This window comes from Malaclemys terrapin, chromosome 8, assembly GCF_027887155.1.
Source record: "Malaclemys terrapin pileata isolate rMalTer1 chromosome 8, rMalTer1.hap1, whole genome shotgun sequence".
In the NCBI taxonomy this organism is placed as follows: domain Eukaryota; kingdom Metazoa; phylum Chordata; order Testudines; family Emydidae; genus Malaclemys; species Malaclemys terrapin.
In genome coordinates, this window is record NC_071512.1 from 52,733,259 (window position 1) to 52,759,190 (window position 25,932).

Consider the following 25,932-nt stretch of genomic DNA (forward strand, 5'->3'; position numbering starts at 1 on the left):
GTCTAATTTCAAGCCTAAACTTCCCCACGGCCAGTTTATATCCATTCGTTCTCGTGTCCACATTAGTACTAAGCTGGGATAATTCCTCTCCCTCCCTGGTATTTATCCCTCTGATATATTTAAAGAGAGCAATCATATCCCCTCTCAGCCTTCGTTTGGTCAGGCTAAACAACCCGAGCTCCTCTAGTCTCCTTTCATACGACAGGTTTTCCATTCCTCTGATCATCCTAGTGGCCCTTCTCTGTACCCGTTCCAGTTTGATTTCATCTTTTTTAAACATGGGAGACCAGAACTGCACACAGTACTCCAAATGAGGTCTCACCAACGCCTTATACAACGGAAGCAGCACCTCTTTATCCCTACTAGATATACCTCGCCTAATGCATCCCAAGACCGCATTGGCTTTTTTCACCGCCATGTCACATTGTCGACTCATAGTCATCCTGCGGTCTACAAGGACCCCGAGGTCTTTCTCCTCCTCGGTTACTTCTAACCGATGCGTCCCCAGCTTGTAACTAAAATTGTTGTTCGTCATCCCTAAATGCATCACCTTACACTTTTCACTATTAAATTTCATCCTATTTCTGATGCTCCAATTCACAAGGTCATTCAAGTCTTCCTGCAGAATATCCCTATCCTCCTCCGAATTGGCAATACCACCCAGCTTTGTGTCATCCGCAAACTTTATCAGCCCACTCCTACAATCGGTTCCGAGGTCAGTAATAAATAGATTAAATAAAATGGGTCCCAAAACCGAACCTTGAACTCCACTGGTGACCTCCCTCCAACCTGACAGTTCACCCTTCAATACGACCCGCTGCATTCTCCCCATTAACCAGTTCCTTATCCACCTCTGGATTTTCATATCGAGCCCCATCTTTTCCAGTTTAACCAACAATTCCTCATGTGGTACCGTATCAAACGCTTTACTGAAATCAAGGTATATTAGGTCCACCGCATTTCCCTTATCTAATAAGTCCGTTACTTTCTCAAAGAAGGAGATCAGAGTGGTTTGGCACGATCTGCCCTTCGTAAAACCATGTTGTAATTTGTTGCAATTGCCATTGACCTCAAGGTATACTTCCTATACACCTGTAGTAAAGACTACTACAGCAAGTTTGGAGAGTGAGGAGGCTAAGTCCCGTTGCAGTTGCCAGTCATAGGCAACAAATTACTTGCAAAGTGGCAGGGAATGTTTGAAGTAGTGAGTCAGGTGAGGGATGTGGACTATGAAATACTTTTGTTGTAGAAAGAAAAGGCAAGATACGATGTACATTTATTAAAACCCCGGGGGAATAGGAAAATAGCGTTGAACCTACAGTACTGAACAGGTGGCAGTAACGTCTCCAGCTACCAGGTGGAGACCATACTCCTGTGCTCTTAGGGGAAAATATCTCCAATGCACAGATGATGCAAAGAGATGAATTTGATAAGTGTCTTCACCACCACAACTGGGAAGTCTAATCTTGCTGATTTTTGGATCCTGATCAAATCATGTTGGCAGTGTACATTCTGTGTACCATAGAGAATATATATATACAGAGGACATGAAAAAATGGGTGTTGCCATACTAACTATAATGAGAGCAATCAATTAAGGTGGGCTATTATCAGCAGGAGAAAAAAAAAGTTTGTAGTGATAATCAGGATGGCCCATTTCCAACAGTTGACAAGAAGGGGTGAGTAACAGTAGGGGAAAAAAATTAGCATGGGGAAATAAGTTTTATTTTGTGTAATTCCCAGAGAGGAACTTTTAATCCCAGAGTGTTACTTTTGGGCATCAGGATAGAAATATAAATGATGCTATGCTTAACAGAATCCTTGCTATTACATTCGTGACAAAAAGCATTTTGCCAATTAGGATAGACAATGTTAAGCCGAGTTAGAAGCCATGAATATGCCTCATGATAAACAACATAGTTATGAAACAAATTACAAAGTACTGCTTTCAGAATTTACAACATCCCAAGGAAATAGTGTTGTGAATATTAATCTGTAACCAAAATCTAGACTTTCATTTTGCATTATAGCCAGCAGTTTTAGTCCATCATCCATTCTAAAACCATTTTCTGCATCTCCGAGACCTATTCATAACAGTTGAGTTCTTCTTCATGACCTCCCATAGCAGGCAGCAAAGTCAAATTGGAAACTGAAATGCTATAGTTCTTTCTGGCAGGCTGCCCTGTCTGTGGAGCTCAGATACTTCTCTGCCTCAAAGACAACACACAAATTTCTCTTCAAAACCAGCTGAGAGGTTTACCAGCAAGGACAGAAGTTACATAAAATCTGCAGCTATGCTGCTTTTCACTATTCTGGAATAAATCTGCTTTGCCTGCAAGCAGTTGAACTAGTCTGAAATAGAGATATTTGGCCAAGTAGGATATTTTGGGCTGCCTTCATCACGCAGTAAAAAAGGATCTAGTCGTCTTCAGCCACTTTTATAGATGAACATTAAGTGGACAGAGTTCCTGTACACACGATCCCTTAAAACCAAGGCATGTCTCTGCCATGGAAGAAAAGAACACTACCTACACTATGCAACTGATTGCAGTTTAACAGCTCTGCACCCAGAAGCATATAGTCCTAACACCACTACAGTTGTCCTTGAGGATCATATGCCTACAGAGCCTGAGCTCTGGAAGATTTTTAAACTGAATGATATGGCCCCTCTTACTTGCATTTTTCCCTAAAGCAGTCCAGCTAAATCCCCAATAAACAATTTCTAAATTGTAGAAGGACCCTGTAGTCCTTGAGGAGGAAACTGAATATGTTGGTCGTCATCCTACTGGCTGTAAATTTTCTAGTTTAGTCTGTCTGAGAATCTTTTCTTATATATTTTCTTTTCTTTGTCCCCCCTTCCCCCACCCACCCGCACACACAGGAAAAACTGTGTGGTGGTAATCATTGTAGTATTTGAACACCTCAAAAATAATAATGAATTTATTCCCTCCACACCCATGTAAGTTAAAGTACTATTATCACTGCATAGACGGGGAGCTGAAGTACTGCAACACCTTGCCCAATAAATCCTGTATGTGTTTCAGTGGCAGAGTTGGGAATTGAACCCAGATTTCCCAACTCCCAGTACAGTGCCTTAACCACAAGATTGTTTGCTTTTCCAGATGTTAACTTCACAAATTACATAAATTCCTTGAAAGATGAGCATTCCTCTTGAAGGATTCTTCAGTTTTTCCGGATCCAAGAAAACCAACATTCTCATATAGAAAGTAATGCTTCTCCCTGACACATTCTAGAACTATTACCTGGCATGCATAACCAAATATATTTCTCTTTGTCTGTCTCTGCTGTAGGTTGGTTGATCTTCCGAAATCTTTCTAGAATCTGTTTTATCTGTCCTTCCTCTTTCATTTTAAGCTATGAAGACATTCTTTAATTTATGTATAAGATTGCTAGAATACTCTATTTCTGGAATATAGAAGAATGAATTTTCCCATATTAATTTTTGTAGTCAAAATACTTAGTCACAAAGACCTACCCGGAGGACAGAACAAAGAGATATTGCAAATTTACAGTTGTATTGCGCTTACAAATTTTTTCTTGAAGGACACTGGTAACTTGATAAAGAAAAATGATTGTGGGAAACGTGTTTCATTTGAACAATTCAAGTCAAGATAAGCATTTCAGAACTCTGCTTGAAGTATCAAAAAAACTGAGCCACCCAGAGAAGATGGAGTTGGCCAGAAAGCACCAAAATCTTCTTCCATGGATTTGCGAGTGTTAAGGACTTGGGAAAGAAATTTTATTCTAGGTCTGCAGTACCAAAATCAAATTAATAGGCATGTTTTTAATTTAACTTCTTCATATTCCATTTGGGCTGAATCTTTCCTTGCTTGGTTTTAAAAGTCATTTATTTCAGGAAGCTTGAGCAAAATTTGTTGAGTTGTTTTCATAAAGTAAGCATCATAAAATACATTTCCCCGCATATTCTGAGCTGAAATGTTGTCCTCTAACTTAATCAGCTCAAGTGAGACACTTCAGTTTGGCTTGTTTTGTATATATCATTGAGACTTAAAAAGCAAGTCAGGTTTGGTGGGGAAATAATTAATTAGTTTTAAATGTGTGAAATCTGCAGTTTTGCTTGTGTGTGTTAGGGTTTTTTGTTTAATACAGTGTAAAATATATTTATTATAAAATTGCAAAGGAGATTGTAAGCTCTGCAAGCCAAATGGTTCCATATCAAGGAACTTATAAATTCAGTACTGGGATGCCTTCGGGTTGTGGACCACTCTGCAGGTTCATGGGACTCTAACAGAGATTGTAAACCTTCCAGAGGAAAACCTCTAGGCTGGGGTGGGAGGTATTTAGCATATACCCACTGCTCAAGCAATTTACAATCTCTGCTGGGCGGAGCTGATGGAGATTGATATTTTTCCCCTAAGAATTGGGCAGTGAAATGCAAAAAAAAAACCTAATATTAGTGCAGTGGCCAATGCCAAGTGCCCTAGAGGGAATGAACAGAACAGGTAACTATCAAGTGATCCATCCCTTGTCGTCCATTCCCAGCTTCTGGCAAACAGAGACTAGTGACACCATCCCTGCCCGTCCTGGCTAAGAGCCATTGATGGACTATCCTCCATTAATTTATCTAGTTCTTTTTTTAACAATGTTATAGTCTTGGTCTTCACAACATCCTCTGGCAAAGAGTTCCACAGGTTGACTGTGCTTTGTGTGAAGAAATACTTCCTTTTGTTTGTTTTAAACCTGCTGCCTATTAATTTCATTTGGTGACTCCTAGTTCTTGTGTTATGAGATGGAGTAAATAACACTTGCTTATTTACTTTCTCTTCACCAGTCATTATTTTATAGACCTCTATCATATCTCCCCTTAGTCATCTCTTTTCCAAGCTGAAAAGTCCCAGTCTTATTAATCTCTCCTCATACATAAGCCATTCCATACCCCTAATCATTTTTTGTTGCTCTTTTCTGGACCTTTTCCAATTCCAGTATATCTTTTTTGAGATGGGGCAACTACATTTGCACGCAGTATTCAAGATGTGGGCATATGATGGATTTATATAGAAGCAATACGATATTTTCTGTCTTCTTGTACATCTCTTTCTTAACGATTCCCAACATTCTATTAGCTTGTTTGACTGCTGCTGCACATTGAGTGGATGTTTTCAGATAACTATTCACAATGACTCCCAAGATCTTTCTTAAGTAGTAACAGCTAATTTAGACCCCATCTTTTTATATGTATAGTTGGGATTGTTTTCCAATGTGCATTACTTTGCATTTATCAACATCGAACTTCATCTGCCATTTTGTTTCCCAGTCACCCAGTTTTGAGAGATCCTTTTGTAGCTCTTTGCAGTCTGCCTGGGACTTAACTATCTTGAGTAGTTTTGTATCATCTGCAAATTTTGCCACCTCACTGTTTACCCCTTTTTCCAGGTCATTTATAAATATGTTGAATAGTACTGGTCCAAGTACAGACCTCTGTGGGACACCACTATTTACCCCTCTGCATTCTGAGAACTGACCATTCATTCCTACCCTTTGTTTCCTATTTTTTAACTAGTTACTGATTCATGAGAGGACTTTCCCTCTTATTCTATGACTGCTTACTCCTGCTTTAAGAGCCTTTGATGAGCGACCTTGTCAAAGGCTTTCTGAAAATCTTAAGTACACTATATATCCACTGGCTCCCCCTTGTTGACCCCCTCAAAGAATTCTAGTAGATTAATGAGGCATGATTTCTCTTTACATAAACCATGTTGACTCTTCCCCAACAAATCATGTTCCGCTCTGTCTCTGACAATTTTGTTCTTTGCTATAGTTTCAACCATTTTTCCCGGTACTAGTTGTTTAGCAGTCTTCCTGTGTGTGATGTACTTAAAATTGTTTTTGCTATTATTTTTTGAGTCTTGGGCTAGCTGTTATAATTAATTATATTTTTACACTTCTTTTGCCAGAGTTTATGCTCCTTTCAATTATCCTCAATAGGATTTAATGTCCACTTTTTAAAGGATGCCTTTTTGCCTCTGACTGTTTCTTTTACTTTGTTGTTTAGCCATGGTGGCACTTTTTTGGTTCTCTTACTAGGTTTTTTAATTTGGGGTATACATTTAAGTTGAGCCTCTATAATGGTGTCTTAAAAAAGTTTCCATGCAGTTTGCAGGGATTTCACTTTTCGCACTGTACCTTTTAATTTTCGTTTAACTAACTTCCTCATTTTTGTGTAGTTCCCTCTTCTGAAATTAAATGCTACCATGTTGGGCTGCTGTGGTGTTTTCTCCGCCACAAGGATGTTAAATTTAATTATATTATGATCACTGTTACCAAGCGGTCCAGCAATAGTCACCTCTTGGACCAGATCCTGGGCTCCACTTAGGACTAAATCAAGAATTGTCTTTCCTCTTGTGGGTTCCAGGACTAAGTGCTCCAAGAAGCAGCCATTTAAGGTGTCAAACTTTATCTCTGCATCCCGTCCTGAGGTGACATGTACCCAGTCAATATGGGGATAGTTGAAATCCCCCATTATTATTGAGTTTTTTATTTTTATAGCCTCTCTAATCTGTCTGAGACAATGAATAGTGATTGACCCAGGGAAATAGAGTGAGAGTGACTGTATAGCCAGGTAGTTAGGGCACTCCCCTAGGATGTGAGACCCAAGTTCAAATCTGTGCTCCAAGGATTATTTATTTATAAAAAATTGAACAGTTTCAACAGGAGAGATTTGAGGAAAAATCCACACTGGACTATCCTGTAATCCTGTGGCTAGGATATTCTCCTGCAACGTAGGAGATGAAAGTTTAAATTCCTACTCCACATCAGGTGATGGGGGGGGATGGGGGGAGAATTGAATTGGGTTTCCCACATCCCAGGTGAGTTTCCTAACTGAGCTAAAGATTGTAAGGGAGGCTGCCACTGCCTCTTCACCATTCCCTTTTTGCTCCCTGGCCATTGTATTCGTCTGGTTCTCCTGTGTTTGTGTCAAAATGCCTGAAATCTAAAAGAAAAGACTTTGAAGTGGGTGGAAACAAAATGTTTCATTTTGACCTCACTCAAAACATTTTTGACTCGACAATTTACCCAATTGAAAAAATTGTTTTTTCAGGTCAACCCAAAATGAAAGTAAACATCACCCCCTGCCCCCTGTGTATTTGAACTAACCAAAAAATCCATTGTAAAGCCTGTTTGGATTGATAGCTGCAAGGAGGTAAAAATAATTGTAGTGGTCAATGATGAAAATGAGAAGAAGTAAACACCCTAACAGACATTATAGTTGTGATTGGAAATAAAATCAAAACATGAGGAGGTATTGTTGACAAAAGTTAACAGCTTATACACAGACATCATGCGTGTACTTAATATTCCCAGGGAGTTAAGAATTTCATTGGGTTTGATTATTGTGACAATTTTCTCCTGAATGATAATTTAATAACTATAGGCAGTTTTTTAACGATGTGGTGAAAAGTCTTTTCTTCTAGAATAATTCACCTTTTCCTTGTCTTCTAAAATACACTGATTTTGTTTGTTTTTGTAAGAGATGGTTTCAATCACCCAGGTTTGTTTTTAAATTAAAAAGCAGCTCTTCTGTTTTTAGCATAAACACATAATGTAGACTATTGTGGTTGGTATGGGTGAAAGGATTGCAGAAAGAAACTCTTATGTAAAGGGTGAGTATGGAATAATAACTAACTGAAATTCACAACTTTGTTCTATTATTCGTTGCCTCTTAAATGAACTTGTGAGGCTAGGTCTGTCTGATTTCCCTTAGTTTAGAAAACTAAATACAAAACTCATCTCTGTCAGTAGTTCTTCTCACACAGAAACACAGCTCCTCTTGTCACCTTTGCTAAAAACACGAACAAAAAAGCAAACCACTGTTTATTAATTTTAGCTGGTGGGAAGGAAGAAAATTCTTTTGTTTTTAATTTTTGGCATATAAACTGATACTATAGTGAGGGATGCCATATAAGAACTTATAGAGACAGGAAAAATAGACTTTTGTCTCATGTGTCCTTGGGACAGAGGAACCACTCAACTTTGTGGTTCATATGCTACAAACATGAGAAATGACACATGATTGATTAATGAGATGCAGAAATGTTTCAAAAGAAACACATATAATGATAAGAGATGGCTGTTTGGAGGATTGAGAGAAACTGAGTTCGTAAGGAATTGAAAGTGCTTTCTTGAAGATTTTTAGAAATCTTTCTGTATTTGACCTGATAGCTTATACGTTTTAAATCAGGACTCTCATAAACAAATGCAGGATTCAGGTCATAAGAATAACTTACTTGCTTGTAGATAGGATTATGTTTATTTGAATAAATGTAAAATACTGACCATTGGTTTATACTTTGGATATGCAGCATGTCTTAATGGTAATAGCAAAGATACTTGTTGGTAACAGATTCATAATATCGGATGTTTCCAGCATGATTATAGTGAAACAACAAAATACAGCAGAGTACAGTTGGCACCTTATAACCATGTAGGATTTTAAACAGACAGAAAATTAATTTTGAATGTAACGTATGACTTTGTATTTCAGGGTCAGATAACACTAATGGATGTCCCAGTATTTAAAGCTATTCAGCCAGAGGTGAGTAGTTCACAGGTTTTGTTTTCAATTTTAAATGAAAAGGGTCAAGATCTTGTGATGTCAACCAACAAACATAAATTCTGGAACTGAAGAATATGTATGCTCAATTATCCTGAGTTTCCATTTCTTATAGCTTTGAAGCAGATGGCTTTAAAACATCATGAGGCTATCTGGATCTAATAATGGTGTGTTTTGGGAAAACTATTGGAATTTAAACACAGTCAAGTAAAGATAAAACAAAGTGTCTGTCTGTTTCTTTTGCAGTGTTTCTGAATGTTAAACATCTGTGGTTGAATATGTATCCTAATACTTTAAAACTTTTCTTACTAGTTGAAAGACACATTTGTTATATTGGTGGTGTATTGTCTTTGGACCTAAATGACAATAAATATGATCGTAATACGCTTTTTGTACATTGATAGTATACTGATAGGCCCGTTTGACTTTTTAGTGTCTGGTTACATTTTCCATATAACAAGTGAGCTACATTGCTTGTCTTATTGCTAGTTCTCTAATTTACATAGAATACCCATACACCTGAATGGTAATGAAGTAGGTGATGAAAAGGAAATAGTGGATACAAGTATTAATAATACCCAAAAACATATATCAGCAGTTGAGTGCTTCATTCTTTTTTCTACCCAAAGCACATAAACAGAGTGAGGATTATAGTACTGTTCTACCCTGCCTGATAGAAGTGTAGAATAATGGGATGCCTTCCCTATGGTGAATCCCTTTCTCTCTCCCATAAACCCACTCTGTGGTTCTGAAAAAGGTCTTCCTGGATCAACTGGGATGTGGCCCAAAAGAAGGTGATGGGAAGAGACTGAGTGATTTTACCATTTCCACTACAGATGCAGCATGTGAGCATAAGGAGCTTTTATGTCTAAGACTATCTGAGTAGTCAACAGAATTCTTCTGCCACTGGCCATTCCAGTGTTAGCTGTTTAGCTCTGCATTTAATATAGCTTGGTCCATTGTTAGTACTATTTTCAGCTGTTGATGCTTTGTGCCAGTGCTGTTTCATGCAGTTACTCCATCACCTAACTTGTCTTCTTTTAACTCGACCTAACTTCTGGGCCACTTTATATAATTTGTCTTATATTCTGATTAGTGGCATGTTTCATTTCTGTCTGTGGGAATTGTGGTTGATTTACATTAGATTAATTGCAGTTACAGCTGAATGCACAGTTCCCAACAGTCCTGGGTTTTGTGGGACTGTTATGCTTTGACTCACAAAATCCCCTGTCCTGTTAGAAGTGGGGGCTGAACAGTACTCTAACCCCACACACCGGGGCCAGATCGCAGCGCCTGGAGCAGGGAGCTGAGCTCAGGCATCACTTGGGACAGGAGTGGTAGAGGCGATTTCTGTGGAGCAGGCTCACTCTGCAACTCCCTACCCACCGAGTGTGGCCATGACACAAGTCCCCCTTCCTCCCCTTTCTCACTTTGCGTTTTGTCAAATCTGCAGTGAAAGTGTTTTTAAAATGAACATGAGCTGGGTCATCATCAGAGACGATCTGCAATAACATGCAATATATGGCATAATGCAGGTAAAACAGAGCAGGAGGCATACAATTCTCCCCCAAGGAGTTCAGTCACAAATGTAATTAAAGCATTTTTTTAATGAGCGTCATCAGCATGTCCTCTGGAATGGTGGCCAAAGCATGAAGGAGCATATGAATGTTTAGCAGATCTGACATATATAAATACCTTGCAATGCCGGCTACAAAAGTACCAGGCAAATGTCTGTTCTCACTTTCAGGTGACGTAAATAAGAAGCGGGCAACATTATCTCCTGTAAATGTAAACAAACTTGTTTATCTTAGCAGTTGACTGAACAAGAAGTAGGACTGAGTGGACTTGTAGGCTCTGAAGTTTTACATTGTTTTGTTTTTGAGTGCAGTTATGTAACAAAAAAATCTATATTTGTAAGTTGCACTTTCACGATAGAGATTGCACTACAGTTCATGTATGAGGTGAATTGAAAAGTTCTATTTCTTTTGTTTATCATTTTTACAGTGCAAATGTTTGTAATCAAAAACAATGTACACTTCGATTTCAGTTACAACACAGAATACAATATATATGAAAATGTAGAAAAACATCCAAAATATTTAATAAATTTCAATTGGTATTCTATTGTTTAACAGTGTGATTAAAACCGCGATTAGTCGCGATAAATTTTTTAAATCACGATTAATTTTTTTAGTTAAATCGCGTGAGTTAACTGCAATTAACCGACAGCAATCATTTTTAAACCTATTTTAGTTTTTCTTACAGCTTGTCTACACTAACAGTTTGTGGCAAGCTGGAGCATGAACATACCCTGCGCTAGCCTGCCACCGACTGTGTAGACAAGCCCTGAGAATCATAGAATTGTAGGACTGGAAGGGACCTTGAGAGGTGATCTATAGAGCTCTGTGTCTGTCCCGGATGTTGCGGAAGTCATGGATTCCATGACTTTCCGCGACCTCCATGTCTTCTGCAGTGGCCAGTGTGGCTGGCTCCAGGGCCAGCTGCTCAAGTGGCTCCAAGAACCGCCACACACCAGTCACTGGTGGAGTGGTCCAGGGGACAGCCACACCAGCTGCTGCTCCAGTGGCAGCAGGCAGTGGTCCCCAGCCACAGCAGCCGTGGTCCTCTGGATCACCGCAGGTGGCCGTCCCTGGCTGGGCAGCTGGGCAAAGCTGCCGCAGTCCACTAGTCCCAGGCAGGGGTCCCCAGGTGGCCAGCTGGAGCAGCTGTGGTCAGGAGCCCCTGGCAGCTGGTGCTGCTGGCCCCCTGAAGCGGCCCCCCAAGACATCCCCTCAGTGTCCCTTCCCCCTCTCCCCCCCGGTTATACTAAAGATACCTGCGATTAAAAGTAATGGACAGGTCACAGGCCACTAATTTTTGTTTATTGCCTGTGACCTGTGCAAGACTTTTACTAAAAATACCTGTGACTAAATCGTAGCCATAGTCATCTAGTCCAGTCCCCTGTACTCAAGGCAGGACTAAGTATTATCTAGACCATTCCTGATAGGTGTTTGTCTAACCTGCTCTTAAAAATATTCTACGATGGAGAGTCCACAACCTCCTTAGGCAATTTATTCCAGTGCTTAACTACCCTGACAGGAAGTTTTTCCTAATGTCCAACCTAAACCGCCCTTGCTGCAATTTAAGCCCATTGCTTCTTGTCCTATCTTCAGAGGTTAACAGTTTTTCTTCCTCCTCCTTCTAACAACCTGTTACGTACTTGAAATCTGTTATCATGTCCCCTCTGTCATCTCTTCTCTTTGAAAAAATTGGGTTTGTTTAGTCTAATCTTCCCTCATAAGTCATATTTTCTAGACATTTAATAATTTTTGTTGCTCTTCTCATTTAGTCATTTTGTTTCTCTTAGCACAGATTAAATCTAAATTTCTGAATATTCTTTACGGTGTTGAAATATTTTTAATTAAGTTCTAAATGCTTGCTGTTTAAGTGACATCAGAATTTGATTTCTCTCACATAAGCTTAATTATCTGACAAAATCCAGAGCTGAATATCTAAACTTTTATGGTAATTTTTTGTGGTGGTTATCTTTTGGCATCAAAATCAATGGAGAAACTCAACCGACATACATAAACACATCTTGAGCCTTTTGCCTAGATCTATAGCATTGTAAATATATCTCAGAGCTAATTCTTCCTGTCTATATTCAGATATTTACCATAGTGTTATAGTCCACAGTGAAACATAAGTTTTAGAAGAGGTAACTTTTGAGGGCTGGCTCATGTCAACATTTTTCTCCTAGAAGCAGGTATATTCTAACAAACAACCGTTTGAGAGTGTACTTTTCTAAATTATTAAGAGAATTTTAAGCTCTTTGATAGATGTGTACCGGTAAGTCTTGTGCTAGCGCTTAAGAAGAAATTCAACAAAATTCATGCCCTTCACAATTTGCAGCTAGTTGACCTGATAGTAGTTTGTGGAAATGATTTTTGGGGCAGTACTCCACCTCTTTCCCCTTTAGAACTTTCTAATCAGGCACTGGTGGGAACAGAATATGTATCCTTATTGAAAATCCTAGATATTAGTCTGTCTCTTCAGTGGTAGTCTCATCTCTTTAAGGACAAACCTTGGGAAATTCAAATAACTGTCACTCATTATTAGGTTGGAAAGCTCATGTAACCTTGCATGGCACAGGGCAAGTGGCGACCTCAGGAATCAAACTCCTGGAAGTGTGGGGAATGTAATAACCAGCTTTCTTCCCAGGGTCCCCCTGCAAATTGCAGATATCCATTAGGAGAGTGACAACAAAACCATTGACTCAAGTCAAGTGCCAAGATGGAATAAAAAGTAGGAGCCTAAACAGAGATCAGATTCTTTACCTGATACACCTGTCTCTTTTCTTCAGAGCCATATACTTCTATGGCAAAACCAGCATTCAGGTTCACTTGCAAGCTAAATGCAGGAATAAAGGAGCAAGACTAGCACACCATTGTTCAGATTACATGTAAGTGATTTCATACGTAAATAGACTGTTTACACCCAAGTCCAATCAAAAGATAATCCAATTCTGCTCTTGGCCATGGCACCCATAGGCCAGAAGAGTGGATGCCCAATTATTCTCTGTCTGAGCCTCCAGGGTCATGCCTTTCCCCTCCTATCCAGTGTAGCCAGAAAGGTCAGCTAGGGTTTGGATTCAGTAATTTGGATCACCTCTTACTGATATAGGTACCCTTTCCCAGCCTGATTTGTATATGCATCAATGGGTGGGAATGACCGTTCCTCATGATCTCTGTTTATAAAGAACAGTCTTTTACTACTTTTATTTACCATACAAGATGACTTTGCAAGTGAGTAAAATACTGAGGACGGTTCTACACTAGAAGCGCTACATCGGCTGCAATGTAGCGCATCCGGTGAAGATGCTCTGGTGAAGTCCTGTCGGCGGTGCTGCCTGGCAAAGGCAGGCTACTCCCTACCTGTTCCGACACTGTGCTGTGCCCCGGAAGTGGCCAGTAGCAGGTCTGTCTCCTAGGTGGTGGAGGGAAGGGTGGCAAAGGGCTCCGCACTCCGGCCAATGGGAGCTGGGGGGTGAGGGGGGGGGGGATGCTTGCAGGCGAGAGCCACTTGTGCGCCTTCACCTAGGAGCCAGACCTGCTGCTGGCCGCTTCCAGGGCGCAGCGTGGTCCGCAGTGCTAGGACAGGCAGGCAGCCTGCCTCTGCATCCCTGCTGCGCTGCTGACCAGGAGCCGCTTGAGGTAAGCCTGTGCCCCAAGCCCCTGCCTGAGCCCCCCCAAGCCCAGAGCCCCTTCCTGCACCCCAAACTTCTCATCCCCCAGCCCCACCCCAGTCTGCACCCCCAGAGCCCCTTCCTACACCCTCATCCCCCCAACCCTCTGCCCTAGCTCTGAGCTCCTCCCACATGCCAATCCCCTCATCCCCAGTTCTATTGGGTTGTGGGCTTCAACAAGTTTCTTCAACTGGGTCACCAGAAAAAAAGTTTGAAAACCACTGCTCTAGAGTGCAGTGATTACAGAGCAAAAACCTAATCAGTGATTTAATCAGTTGTACTGCAGCTAGTTATATTATGCTTTTCAACTGAGGCCAGGTCTACAATACAAACTTACATCAGTATAACTACATCTCTTGGGTGTGAAAAATCCACACCCCATGAGCAACGCAATGATACCAACCTAATCCTTGATGGAGACAGTGCTATATCGATGGGACAGCTTTTCCCGTCAACATAGCTATTGCTTCTCATGGGGGTGGATTAACTATGCTGACGGGAGAAGTGTAGCAGTGTCTTCACTAAAGTGCTATGGTGGTGCAGCTGTGCTGCTGTAGTTTAAGTGTAGACCTGCCCTGAGTTCCAGAAGACACATCTGAGGAATGTATTAACTGCTTTTCATTGAAACGTTGGGACCTTTTCACTTCAGTTATTCAATATAATGAATTATAAATTATCAAGATAACTACAAAAAGAAGAACAGGAGTACTTGTGGCACCTTAGAGACTAACAAATTTATTAGAGCATAAGCTTTCGTGGACTACAGCCCACTTCTTCGGATACGTATAGAATGGAACATATATTGAGGAGATATATATATATACACACATACAGAGAGCATAAACAGGTGGGAGTTGTCTTACCAACTCTGAGAGGCCAATTAAGTAAGAGGGGGGGAAAAAAAAAAAAAACTTTTGAAGTGATAATCAAGCTAGCCCAGTACAGACAGTTTGATAATAAGTGTGAGAATACTTACAAGGGGAGGTAGAGTCAATGTTTGTAATGGCTCAGCCATTCCCAGTCCTTATTCAAACCGGAGTTGATTGTGTCTAGTTTGCATATCAATTCTAGCTCAGCAGTCTCTCTTTGGAGTCTGTTTTTGAAGTTTTTCTGTTGTAATATAGCCACCCGCAGGTCTGTCACTGAATGACCAGACAGGTTAAAGTGTTCTCCCACTGGTTTTTGAGTATTTTGATTCCTGATGTCAGATTTGTGTCCATTAATTCTTTTGCGTAGAGACTGTCCGGTTTGGCCAATGTACATGGCAGAGGGGCATTGCTGGCACATGATGGCATATATCACATTGGTAGATGTGCAGGTGAACGAGCCCCTGATGGTATGGCTGATGTGATTAGGTCCTATGATGATGTCACTTGAATAGATATGTGGACAGAGTTGGCATCGGGGTTTGTTACAAGGATAGGTTCCTGGGTTAGTGGTTTTGTTCAGTGATGTGTGGTTGCTGGAGAGTATTTGCTTTAGGTTGAGGGGTTGTCTGTAAGCGAGGACAGGTCTGTCTCCCAAGATCTGTGAGAGTAAAGGATCATCTTTCAGGATAGGTTGTAGATCTCTGATGATGCCAACTCTGTCCACATATCACAATATGCAAACTAGACACAATCAACTCCGGTTTGAATAAGGACTGGGAATGGCTGAGCCATTACAAACATTGACTCTACCTCCCCTTGTAAGTATTCTCACACTTATTATCAAACTGTCTGTACTGGGCTAGCTTGATTATCACTTCAAAAGTTTTTTTTTTTTTTTTTTTTTTTTCCTCTTAATTAATTGGCCTCTCAGAGTTGGTAAGACAACTCCCACCTGTTTATGCTCTCTGTATGTGTGTGTATATATATATCTCCTCAATATATGTTCCATTCTATATGCATCCGAAGAAGTGGGCTGTAGTCCACGAAAGCTTATGCTCTAATAAATTTGTTAGTCTCTAAGGTGCCACAAGTACTCCTGTTCTTCTTTTTGCGGATACAGACTAACACGGCTGTTACTCTGAAACCTGTCAAGATAACTACTGCTACTAATATCCACACCAGTGAGTTTTTAACTTTTTGTAATGTGTTTAGTTCCTTTAGCTAGATTCTGACTAGGTTAGATAATAAAGTTTTGAATTATTTGGATGAGACAGTGCAGGAGGGATTATAGTTGGGTGTGGGGTTACCACTAGCTATAAAAGTTGCATAATGATTTCCATTATGAACACTTATTTTAACTCACTCTGATTTGCTAAAACTCTCACCTTCCAGCTGAAATATTTTTCATACTTGTTCTCTGCCCCAGTCTTTCCCTACCTTAAGCCTTGATTGCACTAGAAAACTGAACTATTTGTTAAAAATAGTTAATGTTATAGATTCCATTGAACTGGTATAGAAAACAATTTAAATGCCAGTGTAGAGCAGATAGTTTTCAATACCATTCAAGAAGTCTGTCATTCCGTTGAAAATGGGATTGAAATGGTACTTAAACAGTTTTTGCTACCAGTTCAGAAAGACATCTTGCTTAAAAACATTTTCTGTAATAGTTTCATTTCTTAATGTAGACTGAGCTGTAGATTCTCCAGACAACTTGGTTTATTTCAAGGCTCAATCAGGTTCCCTACTCCAGTGTTGGGAGATTTCCACATGAGTAGCAGGTATTGACATTGACAAAAATTGTGATCCTTTTCTACAGATATTGGAGTACCCTGGTGCCTTTTAGAATGAAGGTTTAGTGCTATTTGAGTTGGAACTGTATGTTTGATGCAGCATAGCTGGATATTTGACCTGAGACTGCTTTGGCTAGGTCTACTAATGTGAGTGGCACTGATAAAATGGGATCATCCATTTTTTTTTTTTTTTTTTTTTTTAATTTTAACTCCGTTTGTAGGTATTCAGTAAGGCCAGTACTTGAACACAACAGGACTGTTTTGGTTCCAACTTTTGATGCACAAGATACTTACTGTTTTGAGATGTCCTTTCAAACCATAACAAGCCAGTCATAGGAAGTAATTTTATATCCATGATTCTCAATTTTTTCTCACTTTCCAGGTAAATAAGACATACATTACTGATTTACTGAATTTTAGGAAGTTTGCTGTCACGCTGGAGAATGTAACCTCTTATAAGGGACATTTTTCATGATATTACAGCATCTGTTTTGCATTTGGCTGTTGTTTAAAGCTGTATATCTTTGTCCTCTGTGTCCACCAAACTGTGATGGATATTTCCTGTTCTTTGAGAACTTTGAGGCAGATCACACTTTACAGTTGGTCTGAGGGTTAGGACCACTCCTTTTGGAACCTTCTCAAAATTCTGTCTTTATATAGCACAAATAGCGGCACACAGTCCTCCTTTGATGCACATCTTTTCAACCAGTTTAGGGGTGGGGATTCATTCCTTCTCCAAATCTACAGTTTTTCTTCAGTTTGGCTTTGTCACTGCTCCCCCAAATTTAGTTTATTAATTTTAATTTGAACGGAGAGCTTTTGAAGTGGCACTAAGTTGCTCCTTGCTCTCTCTGCTCAAGCATCAAGATGATGGATCTAACAGACAGTGAACAGGACCAGATTCCCCTGGTACCTGGGGACAGGCTAGATTCCAACAGACACACCTCTCAGGAGTCCAGCCCTTTGGTTGGCATGTGAACTGGGACTCTGTCCAGTGGAAGAGCAGGCAGAAGCCAGGAAGGCTCTCACATTTCCTGTATCCTCAACTAGAGCAATCATTAATAGCATGCCCAGACAGCACTTAATTCAGTAGCTGAGCTGATTTGCATGCCCCTCCCCTCCATTGCAATTGGGGACAAGTACTATGGGACATCTAATAAGCATCATGTTCTTAGCACTCCCATTAATTCAGTATACCCCAACCTCACTCGTCCAGAAGGTAGTTAAATATTTCACCTTCTTACTGGCAATTCTGTTCCTTGACTCCCAGCAAATGTCTCCCAGGATCTGTGGCTTAATGTCAATGGATTGGTAAACTGTACTCCTTCCCACTTCCAAATTATGCATGGGACAGTTCTCTGCCCTCATAAATATGATAACCCTCCTAGTGGACCGTCAGTTCAGCCCTCTTAAAACATAGGGGATTGGCAGTCTTGAGGGCTCTGCAATGGAGGATGCAAAAACTGTGTGAGCAAAAGAAACTCCTGGTGTCGGTCAGTCTCCTCCCTTCTCCTATACCAGCCCCAAAGGAAAAAGAAAAACAAACTAAAGACAAAAAGTCCAATGGTATTCTGAGCTTGAATTCCCAGTTCAGCCTTGATCTGTCAGCACCAATAAGCACATGTACTGCAGAAGAAAAAATGAAAAAGATCAAGAACATAAAAAGCTTCTTCACCTTTATCATTCTCTTCCCTCCCCTGATTAACAGACTCTCACATTGAAGTGGAAGAAATAAAAATCAGGAAAAATTCAGGCTGTTTCCATCTATATATGACTTTTCAGTAGAAAAAGAGGAAAGTTTCTTCATCCAACCCAGGTGAAGGAGAGGAAATGGCACAGGAGACACTTTTGCTTCCACAGCTATTCAAAACCCTGGAAATTCAATCTGAAGCTGCAGGGGAAAGGGAATCTGTTGAGTATGACAAGCAAGCAGCCTGCAAATACTTGCCATTTTTTTTAAAAATATCAAACCAGATTATAGGTAAATCTAGAAGCTCTAGCCTTTGCCTGAAGATGAAGATTGTAACTTTGACCAAAGAAGATGCACTGCCTTCTCTTGTTCAGGATATGTGATTTCCCATCAAAGAGAGAGAGAGAGTTTCTTCCTAAGTCTCCCTTATCAGTAGGGTAAATGAATGGTGATCTTCGAGGTGTAGCAACAAAACCTCTTGTAAGCCTTGAGATCCTTGGCTCAGTTATTCTGCTTCTCTAAAACCATCCTGGCCTGGACTCTAATGAGCTTATACTCTACTTCTAAGGTCAAAAGGCTAAGGGAAGCACTCCAGAAAGTTTTCCTAAAATTACATTTGTCTCTGTGGCACTGGATTCATTTGAACACATGGAATCAAAATCCCCAGTAATCCCTCTTTCCTGAGGCAGTACAAGAAAGATACTGAGAGCCATATTCCTATCTTGGCTTCAGCAGAGCTATGCTGATTTACACCAGATGAGAATCTGGCCAAGAAAGAGTACATAACACTGTTCCCAATCTTTTAGCTACAGAAAGGGCATTAAAACTAGAACAACCATGTTGATGTACATAAAACAAGTGTATGGAATAATACAGATAAACATACAGGAACCAACAGAAATGCAAGCCCCACAGCATAAAACTCTTATGAAGGTGACTTTTTTGTTTCCCTGTATTTCAACTATCTTGTGGAATCCCTTTGAGACCTGATAGAGAAACACTAAATATAAGTGAACAGCAATAGCACAAACTCCTTAAATGAAAAGAAATTGATACAAAGGAACAGGAGAAAATTAAAGATTACTGTCATAAACTCCACTACAAAACAAATAATTCCAAATTTCTTACCACAAGTGAACTTCAGAAACACCTCAAATGGTCAAAGAATCCATTGCCTTACTAGAAACTGCTTACAGAATTCAAGGAAAATACACCCAAAAAAGTGAAGAGCACCGGAATATCTGGATGAAATGGTCATTAAACACTCCCTCGCCAAAATAACACTGAAACGACAATCCCAGATTGAGTTAACCGGGGAACAGTAGGACAAATCAAAATTCTAGAAGTTTAATGAAGAAGAAAAAGTAGTCCATAGTTATGTAAAAATATTTAGAAAGGAATGAAAGAAAAGGAGAGGGTGAGAGAAATACAAATGTAACAACTGCAACATTCCCTGCCACAGAGACCAATGTGTCCACCCATGAGAAAAGTCTCGAGACATAGTAATATCACGTGCCTCCTAATAGAAATAAAATGACTTACATGAAGAACAAAATCCATGGAAATATAAATTACTATCTTCCCACAGTTCCTCTGTCGAAACTCATTAAGCCACAGTTGTTAGATAAACATTATATAAATAGACTTGAATGGAATATGCTTAAAAGAAAACTACCTAATCTCAGGGGAAAAACGAGTCAATCACATCTGCCACTATCGATGAAGTAAAACCTACTCTAATGAGACAGAACCGTACAAATCCTGGAGTGGACATCTAAATATGCACACTGGAATTAATGTTCTAAGAAAGGTGGATAAACATATAGATTTCCAAATACCCATGGCAAGATAATGAACAATGAAAAATTATCATTCATTAAAGCCACCATTTCACCCTGGAGTCTTTCCTGGATCTGAGCTTTTTATTGCAAGGCTTGTGAAAATCTGAAGTCTAGAATTTTGACCTTTCAGGGCAGTAATAGCAACACTTGGACCATCAAGCATCACATGCCACTATCCACAGGCTATAAATACTCCATCTCCAGAATTCAAGCCCAATCCTTCTTATCCATAGATGGCGAATGTGTTTCTAGTGTTACTACATTCTGTCTCTAGCCCTACATGTCTTTTAAATTCCCACATTCCAGTTACTTTCCAAAACCTTTTTGCCTCCGCGCCTTTTTCCTGTGTGCAGTGTTGGCTTTGGTGGTTCTTTTTTTCTTGACACCTTGCAATCTTTGCTAGATCTTTTCCAGTGTTAATTCATTGTGTTTCCTGTTACTGTTTATGCTGTCGCTTTTTTGTTTAACAGGTGTGTATTTCAAAGGAGAAAGGAAGGGAATTTATGCTCCTCAAGGCTTGTTCATATGACAGATACGAAGTTGACAGCCACACGTATTGTCTGTCTAGACTCACCTATCACATAGAGGTAGGGAGTGGAGCGTTGAGACTTGGCCCCATCTACACTGGCAAGTTTCTGCGCAGTAAAGCAGATTTCTGTGCTGTAATTCCCGAGAAGTACACACTGCCAGCCATTTACTGCACAGAAACTGCGCAGTTGTAGCATTCTTAAAAAAAACCACTCTGAGAGGCGTAGAGCTTTCTGCGCTGGGGCTACAGCGCCATAGTGCCAGTGTAGACACCGTGGCGATTACAGCGCTGCGATTGGCTTCTGGGAGGTGTCCCACAATGCCTGTTCTCACCTCTCTGGTCATTGGTTTGAACTCCACTACCCCGCCCTTAGGTGACTAATTGTCATTCCCACCCCATACATTCCTTTGCAAATTTGAAAGTCCTCTTCCTGTTTGCTCGGAGATGTGTGCAGTGATCTCAGCGAATCTTTCCAGGTGGCAATGCCTGCTCTACGCACCAGGCGATCCCCCGCTTCGAGTAATGCCGAGCTGCTGGACCTCATCAGAATTTGGGGAGAGGAGGCTGTGCAGTCCCAGCTGCACTCCAGCCGTAGAAATTATGATACCTATGGACAGATTTCATGATGCATGATAGAAAGGGGCCATGACCGGGACACATTGCAGTGTAGGGTAAAAATGAAGGAGCTGCAGAACGCCACCACAAGGCGCCGGAGGCAAACTGCTGCTCCAGTGCTGTGCCCACGAGCTGCTGGTTCTACAAAGAGCTGGACGTGATACTTGGTGGCGACCCCACCTCCACTGCAAAGGCCCCTGTGGATACTTCATTGGCTCGCGTGCCAGTCGAGAGTGGAAATCTTGGATGAAGCCAGGAGGAGGAAATCTTGGATGAAGAGGGGGAGGGGGAACCGGAGGCAGAGGATGGCTCGGAGACCAGAGATGCATGCAATCAGGTGCTCTTTTCTACCCTGGAGGAGCCTAGCCAGTCACAGCAGTCAGATCTTGGTGAAGAGCAAACAGGAGAGGAGGCCCTTGGTAAGTGGATCTGATTTTGGGAATTGCTGAAGCAATTTATTGGGGCAGGAGGGTTGCAGAAAGCAGGCTTGTCTCCCACCGCATGCCTAGTCTGAGCAGCGGAACAGGCTGTTGATAGACTCCCTCACTTCACGGGAATCTCCCTCAGAGGTCTCCAAGAACCTCTCATGGAGATACTGGGCAATCCGCTACCACAGGTTCCACGGCAGAGCTGCTGTGTTTCTTGCCCCATTAATGGTAACTTTCTCGTGCTACTGTGCGGTCCTGGGCGGGGGACCATTGCTGCACACAGGCGAGCTGCATAGGGGCCAGGGTGGAAGCTGCAGTCTTGGAGGAGACCCTCCCTTGATTCCCTGCTCACCCTCAACAGCGAGATATCTTCCATGATGATCACATCCTGTGGAAAGTGTGGGGACAGGAATGGTTATCAGGCCCCCCCTACAGTGCTGGCTCTCCCCAAGAGCCACATGCCCAGTGTACAGCAGGGTCCAGGAAGAGTGATTTACCCTGCCCCTGTGGCTATTCAACATTTTGGGAGTCTTGTGGCTCGTGTGCTTGCCTGGGGGTCAGCCAGCTAGTGACAGGTGTGTGAGTACTGGCTGTGTTTTAAAGCACTGAATCAGTGTTGTCTGTGTTGCAAACAATACTGCTTCTGTAAAATGTTGCATTTAAACTTCACAGAGATGACCTTGGGAGCCCAGCCTTCCTCTGTTATTGGCGACAGAACGGCTGTGCAGAATTAGAAAGTGGCCACAAAGAACTAAGGAGGACTTTCTCTGTGAGGTTATGATGCACTCTGCTGCTGAGAAGCAGGAATTGAAGGAGTGGTGGGACAGCGAGAAGAGGGAATGAAAGGAGAACATGGCATACTAGAAAGAAGCCATGGAGCGGCTCTTAAAGGTTATAGAGCACCAAGCGGACACGCTCCAGGCGATATAGCTCTTCAAATGGAGCAGCTCCATGCCCACCCTCCCCTGCAGCTGCTGTCACAAAACTTTCCCAAGTACCAACCCCCCCCTCCCAACCGCCAACACACTGTTATCAACCTCCTGGCTCCACTCTCTCTACCCGCAGCATTCCACTCCTCTCTCCTCACAGTCCATCAGTGTGGACTCCCACTACCCATTGCACTCAACACCCATCCCTCTGCAGGTTAGCCCTGCTGAAGTACAGCACCCGCTGCATTGTACTCCAAAGGAGAAGGTTGTGTATGATCCCTGGCCATACACAAATCTGTAGTCATCCCAGAACCCCTTCTTCTTTGGAGACCTTCCCTTCCTCCATCTTTCTCCCTGCTGATGTATTTTTGTCATTTGACACTTTCCTCTGGTTGCTGTCTTTTAATAAAAGAATTGTGTTGGTTTGAAAGCAATCTTTATTCTATTAAGTGAAAGCAAAAAGAGCACTGCAAAGCAACATGCAATTATGTTAAACCCCCTTATTGTATCATGTGCACCAGTTACCTCCTAGCATTACAAGCCCTGCAATCCTGAGCATAGCACCAAATATTAGTGGCTTTCAGCTTCAAATTGCTGCTTCAAGGCATCCCTGATCCTTATGGCCCCGCGCTGTGCCCCTTTAATAGCCCTGGTCTCTGGCTGTTCAAACTCCGCCTCCAGGCACTGAGTCTCTGCAGTCCAGCCCTGAGTGAAGCTTTCACCCTTCCCTTCACAAATATTATGGCATGTACATCATGCGACTATAAGCATAGGAATATTGTCATCTGCCATGTCCAGCTTCCCATACAGGCATCGCCAGCGGGCTTTTAAATGGCCAAATGCACACTCCACGGTCATTCTGCTCATACTCAGCCTGTTGTTGAACCACTCCTTGCTGCTGTCAAGTTGCCCCGTGTATGTTTTCATAAGCCATGGCATTGCGGGATTTCCCAGAATCACAATGGGCATTTCGACTTCCCCTATGGTGATCTTCTGGTCCGGGAAGAAAGTCCCTGCTTGCAGCTTTTTGAACAGGCCAGTGTTCCGAAAGATGTGTGCATCATGCACCTTTCCGGACCAGCCTGCGTTCATGTCTGTGAAATGCCCACGGTGATCTGCAAGCACCTAGAGAACCATTGAGAAATACCCCTTGAGATTAATGTACTTGGTGGCTAAGTGGTCTGGTGCCAGAGTTGGAATGTGCGTGCCATCTATTGCCCCTCTGCAGTTAGGGAAGCCCATTTGTGCAAAGCCATCCACGATGTCATGCACATTGCCTAGAGCCATGGCCTTTCAGAGCAGGATGCAATTAATGGCTCTTCACACTTCCATCAACATGACTCCAATGGTCAACTTTCCCACTCCGAACTGGTTAGTGACCGATTGGTAGCAGTCTGGAGTAGCCAGCTTCCACAGTGCAATCGCCATGCACTTCTCCAGCAATGGGGCAGCTCTCATTCTCGTGTCCTTGCGCCGCAGGGCTGGGGTGAGCTCATCACACAGTCATGTGAAAGTTCTGCAGCCAATGCTTGTCATCCGAGATGTGCATTACGATGTGTTCCCATCACTCAGTACTTGTTTCCCAAGCCCAAAAGTGGCATTCCACTGTGGTCAGAACCTCCGTGAATGCCACAAGCAATCTCTGATCTTGCCACATGAAGTAGCTAAGACACATGTCGCACTGCTCTTGCCTTTGCAGTTTAAGGAATAACTCCACTGCCACTCAAGACGTGTTGGTCAGAGCGAGCAGCATACTGGTCAACAGTTTGGGATCCATTCCTGCAAACTGAAGAGGCAGGACGTGCAGTACACAAACAGTTGAAAGATGGTGCCAAATATGACAGAAGCACAGGGATTGCTGGGATACGAAGCATTGCATCATGGATTATTGGGACAGGACCCAGGATGCCCTGTGATCCCCTCAGTCTTCCCACAACTCTTAGCAGCAGAAGAGGAAGAGGTGCTCTGTGGGTTAGCAGCCCAGAGTGCACTGCTTTGAATACTGCTGCAAGTGCCACAAGTGTGAACATGCTATTGCGCAGGCAGCTGTCAACGTGAACACACAACAGTGGTTTTCCTGCTGAGTGGCGCTGCAACTGCTGGCGCTGTAACTTTGCCAGTGTAGATGTGCCCTTAATGATCAGATGTCATTCTGTGCCCTTAAGATGTGGGTAATGCCTTTGGTCCTTCTTGAGGCATTCCAAGAAGACTTCTTAAGTCTGGTACAAAGGCTGGCCTGGAATGCTTCAAAGAAGAATTTTTTCGGGTTTAAACCTGATTCAGTCAGATTGCAAAGTGCTGAGACTCCATGCTAGTACTACCGATGCAAGTCTGAGGTACACATTTTAAAAAGGAGGTACCATTTCATTCTTAATGCATGTAAAATGGTGCTTTTTCATGAACCCTGACTCTTCTCCTCTCCCTCACCTTTCTTGGTCTTGGAAGTCTTTCTTCTGCTCCCATCAGCTATTCCTTCAAACTGCTCCCTCGACGACATTCCCCAGCTGATCTTCTTTGTTCCTATCTTATCCTCCATGCATGCTTCTCATTCACCACTCTACTCATTTGGCATGTCTTCTTCAGACTTTCAAATATACCAATGTCAAAAAACAAACCAGCCTTGCCCTGTCTTCATCTCCCCTCCCTCCCCACCCTCTTCACCTTCGTTTTTCCATTTGCCTAGGATTCCTCTCTTTCCTTTCCCATCTGTTTAGGTGCCCTCACCAAGTCTTGAAACCTTCTCTGCCAAAGTTGTTAGAACTTTTTGAACACTAACTACAGTCTGTGTTAAAGTTAATGCAGCTTCCATGTGATATATTTTATGATTGTCAAAATATCAAGGATAGGGATGATTTAGATAGGGTGGAAAAAAATAATATAACAAGGAATAATGGGATAAATTTCAGGAAAAAATTTTTAGGCTGACAATGTCAGGAGGATTTCCTTACACTGCAAAATTTTTAGGCCGTTCACAAGTTTTCAAAGGGAAATGGTAGAAGGCTTATGGATTCTGACCTTAAAAAATCTAGACTGAACAGAACACTAGAATACACACTTAGGAAATGACCCTGTGTTGTCACTGGAATGGTCTAGATGACCTATAGGAATAATAATTAGAGATGGGGGGAAAAGCTATTTAAAGGAGGTCTGATCTAAAATCTTCGCAATATTGCCTTTGCAGTTGGATTATGTTGCCATGATACTGTCTATTTTTAGTAAAGGGAATAACTTGAGAGTGCTGAAGTCATGTTACTTGCTTGGCAAAGGCAGAACTTTAAATATTTTAATGGAGACCACTGATTGGTTTTCTGTTTAGTTTCTGAGATTTTTGTTTGTCTTTAATCCTTTTGAAATTTGTACTTTGCATCTGAATAAATGGCTTGGTGTGGGATCAGTTGCTAAAA

The 25,932-nt window shown here is 41.7% G+C and overlaps 1 protein-coding gene across 4 annotated transcripts in view; it reads left to right on the top strand.

Moving 5' to 3' along the window:
- The window catches only part of RALGPS2 (Ral GEF with PH domain and SH3 binding motif 2), a 287,833-nt gene that overhangs the window by 62,265 nt on the left and 199,636 nt on the right, over positions 1–25,932 (top strand). For all 4 annotated transcript variants that reach the window (XM_054038029.1, XM_054038031.1, XM_054038032.1 and 1 more), the window contains one exon: positions 8,524–8,574. In XM_054038029.1, coding sequence (XP_053894004.1) covers positions 8,524–8,574 — 51 coding nt within the window. The remainder of the gene's footprint in view (positions 1–8,523; positions 8,575–25,932) is intronic.